This window comes from Dipteris shenzhenensis, chromosome 3 (genome assembly GCF_047967505.1).
Source record: "Dipteris shenzhenensis isolate YYH24624 ecotype China chromosome 3, Dip_SZ_1.0, whole genome shotgun sequence".
Lineage (NCBI taxonomy): Eukaryota > Viridiplantae > Streptophyta > Polypodiopsida > Gleicheniales > Dipteridaceae > Dipteris > Dipteris shenzhenensis.
The window spans coordinates 20550671-20556053 of record NC_141598.1 but is presented as its reverse complement, the minus strand read 5'-3'; the positions used below and the strand labels follow the sequence as shown (position 1 = coordinate 20556053).

Genomic DNA, 5383 nt, shown 5'->3' with positions numbered 1-5383 from the left:
CTTTCATTTCTGGGGCAATGGAAGTTGGAAAAGTTTCAAACCTTTAGTAGTTTAATGCTTTGAAATGGATACACATACTGCAGCTTCGCATTCATAAGAATTGGATCTCAAGATCAAACCCAGATTTGGCACATGCCCTTCGCCTTTCATTCGTGAACTCAAAATTTCTAGCATTGCTGAAATTTCTTTACTTTGGTTGTCACCCACCACAAACTCATGCACCTTCTTGTTCACCTCTATTAAAGCACTTGCGGGCATTTTCTTCGCCCCTACACCTTTCCTCAGGTTCTCTATCCTATATGCATCATCCCACCTGTGAGCACTTGCATACATGTTTGCCATCAGCACATACGAGGCAGCAGCTTCTGGATTCATCTCAGAAAGTTGCAGAAAGCATCTCTGACCTAGTTCTACTTCCCCATAGGTTTTGCAGGCACTGAGCAAGGCTTTCCATGTTTCTTCTTCAGGAGTACACCGCATAGTTTCCAGAAATTTCTCTGCATCATACAAATGCCCTGATCGAGCAAAAAGATCAACCATGCAGCTATAGTGATCAATTGTTGGTACAATGCCATATTCCTCTCTCATCAGCTTGAAGTATTGCTGGCCCTTGAAGACCAAGTTGGTATGGCTACATGCAGTAAGAAGACATGTAAATGTAGTCGCATCTGGCTTAATATGATGTTCTTGCATGTCCTCAAAACATTTTAGTGCCAGGTTACCCTCATGGTTCAGGCCATATCCTTTTATCATTGAATTCCATAACACAGCATCCCGAACTGAAAGCTCGTCGAAGACTTCCCGTGCCTCTGACAGAGAGCCACATTTGGCATACATGTCAACCAAAGCACTGCTGACTAAAAGATCTTTCTCAACTCCCTTTTGTGTGATCTCCTTGTGTAACTCTCGCCCCTTGTCTATGGTTCCTATGCTGCCACAAGCTTTCAAGACACAAATATAGGTGACCTCACTTGGAGAGACATCCTCAAGCTGCATCTGTTCAAAACATTTTATTGCTTCCTGACCAGCGCCTTGTTCCGTATAACCTGCAATTAGTGCAGCCCATGACACAACATTTCGGACTGGCAACTTGTCAAAGACTTCCCAGGCCTCTGAAAGAGAGCCACATTTGGCATACATATCAACCAGAGTGCTACCAACAAAAAGATCTCTTTCAAATCCCTTTTGTGTGATCTCAGTGTGTATTACTCGCCCTTTGTCTATGGCTCTGACGCTGCCACAAGCTTTCAAAAGGCAGACAAATGTGACATCACTGGGAGAGAGTCCCTCCATCTGCATCTGTTCAAAACATCTCAGCACCTGCTGACCGAGTCCATGTTGAACATATCCTGCCATTAGTACTGCCCAGGACACAACATCTCGGACTGGCAGCTTGTCAAAGACCTGCTGTGCCTCTGAAAGTGTGCCACATTTGGCATACATGTCGACCAAAGTATTGCCAACAATAATACTTCTGTCGAATCTCTTTTGTGTGATCTCTGCATGTATTTCCCGTCCCTTGTCTATGGCTCCCATGTTGCCACAAGCTTTCAAAACAGAAACAAATGTGACAGCATTTGGTGAGACACCCTCCAGTTGCATCAGTTCAAAACATTCCAGTGCTTCCTGATCAGGCCCATGTTCAACATATCCTCCAATAATTGCGGTCCATGACACAACATCCCGAAGTGGCAACTTGTCAAAGACTTCCCGTGCCTCTGCAAGCGAGCCACATTTACTATACATGTCAATCAAAGTGTTGCCAACAAACAGATCTAGTTCACATCCCTTTAGTGTAATCTCACGATGTATTTCACGGCCCTTGCCTATGGCTCCGACGCTGCCACAAGCTCTCAAGACATGAACAAATGTGACAGGATCTGGAGAGATGCCCTCTAGCTGCATCTGCTCAAAACATTTCAGCACTTCATGTGCAGGTCCATGTTCAGCATATCCTGCAATTAGTGCACCCCAGGCCACAAGATCTCGGGCTGGAAGCCTCTCTGAGATTTCCTGCGCCTCTGAAAGAGATCCACATTTGGCATACATATCGACCAAAGAGTTGGCAACAAAAATATCTCGTTCAAATCCCCGTAGTGCAATCTCAGCATGTATCTCTCGTCCCTTGCCTAAGGCTCTGATGCTGCCACAAGCTTTCAACACACAAACAAATGTTACAGCATTCGGAGAGATACCCTCCAATTGCATTTGCTCAAAACATTTCAGTGCTTCGTTACCACATCCATGTTCAGCATATCCTGCAATTAATGCATCCCATGACACAACATTGTGTACTGCCAAAGCGTCAAAGACTTCCTGGGCCTCTGAAAGTGAGCCACATTTGGCATACATGTCAACCAAAGTGCTGCCAACATAACTATGTCTTTCAAATCCCTTTTGTGAGATGTCAGCATGGATTTCACGGCCCTGATCTATGGCTCCTATCCTACCACAAGCTTTCAACAAACAAACAAATATAACAGCGTTTGGAAAGATGCCCTCCAGTTGCATCTGGCTAGAAATAATCAGCGCTTCATGACCAGCTCCATGTTCAGCATATCCTGAAATCAATGTGGCCCAAGTCACGACATCTCGAGCTGGAAGCTTGTCAAAAACTTGCTGTGCCTCTGAAAGTAACCCACACTTTGCATACATGTCAACCAATGCGTTGCCGACAAAGAGCTCTCTTTCAAATCCCTTATGGGTGATGTCAGCATGTATTTCTTGGCCCTTTCCTATGGCCCGTATGCTGCCACAAGCTTTTAAGACACAAACAAAGGTGACTGCATCAGGAGAGATGCCCTCTAGTTGCATCTGTTCAAAACACTTCAAGGCTTCTAGACCAGGTCCATGTGCAGCATATCCAACAATTAATGCGGCCCATGAGACAACATCTCGAACTGGCAGTCTGTCAAAGACATCCTGTGCCTCTGCAAGTAAATCACATTTAACATACATGTCAACCAAAGTGCTGCCAACAAAAAGTTCTCTTTCAATTCCGTTTTTCACAATCTGGACATGAATCTCTCGGCCTCTTTCTGCATCTTTCAACCTAGCACAAGCTTTTACTAAGGCCATAACCGTGTATCTGCTAGGATGCACACAATCCTCTTGCATTTTCTGGTACATGTTGAGAGCATGCTGCGTTTGCCCACATTGAATATACCCCATTATAAGAGAAGTCCATGAATGCTCATTCCGATGAACCAACCTGTCGAACACCTCCTGAGCATCGGGGACACTTCCACATTCCACAAACATTGGCACAATGTAATTCCCAACAGCGCTCTGACTTTCCAGCCCATTATTGCAAATGTGTGCATGCACACGCCTGGCATATGATAAATTCTTTTTCCCCCTGCACTTCTGCAAGATCCAGATAAGGTTGTCAACAGAAGGCAGCACAGCCATACGGTCCAGATTCTAAGCGTCTGCACTAAGCTCAGCATCTCCCGACCTTCACCCTCGTGTTGTGATGATACTACAGACCCAAACCTGGCCATGCACAAGTGCTATCTCCTCCGCCAAATCATCGTCACCTGAGAACGACTGTGCTTGCTTTGCGTGCTGACCAAATTTGGTCCCGCTAATTCCCTAGTCTGGGCATCCCTCCGACCAGAATTCCAGTCGAATAAAATGATACATAGATATTTCTACGACCTTAGCTGTGCAGAGCATTTTGTCCATAGGATTCCGTGAAGTACCATACCGTAAGAGATCTGTACGTAATTTTGGATGCCTGTCTGCAAGCGAGCACACAATAAACTAAAATTTGACGACGAAAAAAGAGGAAGGGCCTGTCGAGCAATAATAAAGTAGCACACACCTGAAGTGGGCTTTCTTGAGGAACTTCGTATGTATTTTGAAAAGGGCAATCCGGCACAACTTGACGGTTGTTCTGCTGACAACAGTTTCGACTGTGGAGAATGAGAAAAGTCGCGTCCTGAAGCAAATTTACTCCAATTCCTACTTGCAACGAAAATCGAATGTGAAGGTGAGGCGATAACGAGAAGCCATAACGAGGGCCTCATTCTGTAAATTTGCCACAGAATGCTGGGTGACTCCATGACGGACATGACAGAAAGACGCATGCATACAAACGTCTTATATAAGTGATGATGACGCACCAGTGACCGAGGACACCGGTGGCCACGTGTCTTTAGGCCAGGGAGCCGATTTTTGTCCGGTTTCCTCCTGGCCATCACAACCGACGGTGGGACACTTGGCATCCATCTGCTCAAGGGTGCGTATCCCGCGAGTTTTACCCGCCGTGCGATGGAAATTTAGATCTAACCGCTCGCGAGAAGCACAGGTTTTCAGCCATCTGATCAAGCTTGAAATCGAATGTAGCAGTAGAGGCTTTCACATGCCTCCTGGTCTGGCAGACTCTGACTGGCTCATGGCGCACAACTGGCAATCGTATTTATTACCCGGTCTGTTTCAAGAAACTAGCCGGTTGGCCATTTCCCCATCAAGAATCTCCCTTGATCGAACGGTGGGGATTGGCTTTCTCGCCGTTGACAAAGTAGGGAATCAGAGCCTCGTGGACATTACCAAGAGGAAACTAGTGAACCATGGCCGGGAGCCAGTTTTTGACCAGCCACCTGGCACTAATGCATTGGTCCCATAAATGCGGATCCAATAACTAGCTTTGATGTTGGTTCCTTGAGTTTGTATGCATGCGTCCGTCCACCATGCACGTCTTATAAGTGAAGCACCATTGAATAATCAAGAATAGCAAATTCGTACTCCCATGCCAAGTTCCAATGATGGGTATGATTTTGATGAGATACCACTTCCCAGTAACCCCATCAAGGAATTTTGGAGCAAATATCCTGATATGAAAACTTGAGGTGGATGGACCCTAGACAACTTTCCTACCAACCTTTGTTAGCATCAAATTAGTGAAGATTGGATAAGCAAGTTGGATCCACAACCTGATTGGTGTCGTCCCAAGCTCTTTGATGTAATCTTCTTGAAAGAGCACCTACATGCACCTCAATGTCTCAAAACCCATCCCAAGTTCTATGCAGTTCCACGACGTAAAAAATGGAAAATTCCAGGACATAAAAACTGGGAAGCCAACATACACACTTTAGATGAAGGTCACACTATTAATTGGCCAATGATCGAACGATACTCTAGTGTAGAATGGAATATCCAAGGCACAATGATCCGAGCACTTCAGTAGCATGAGCAAATAATGTGTGGCAACATTGATCGCTTCCTTCACCTAAGTGCTATCTTTTGCAAAACATTGCAATACATTCTGGAGGTCCCATGCTACTTTGATAGCAATTTGCCTCAATCCCAATGAACGAGTCGATGCTCAGATTACAAGCCGACTCTATCAAAGAGTCATCTTCTTAGAAGCATGCCACAT

The 5383-nt window shown here is 45.3% G+C and overlaps 1 protein-coding gene across 1 annotated transcript; it reads right to left on the bottom strand.

Annotated features, from left to right (window-relative positions):
• Window positions 1-24: 24 nt before the first annotated feature.
• LOC147903496 (pentatricopeptide repeat-containing protein At5g27110-like) lies at window positions 25-4058 on the bottom strand. Its single transcript, XM_087399394.1, has 2 exons — window positions 3827-4058; window positions 25-3743 (listed from the first exon to the last, which is right to left on the bottom strand). The coding sequence occupies exon 2, from the start codon at window positions 3409-3411 to the stop codon at window positions 52-54; it is 3360 nt and encodes a 1119-aa protein (XP_087255520.1). The 5' UTR covers window positions 3412-3743; window positions 3827-4058; the 3' UTR covers window positions 25-51.
• Window positions 4059-5383: the final 1325 nt, after the last annotated feature.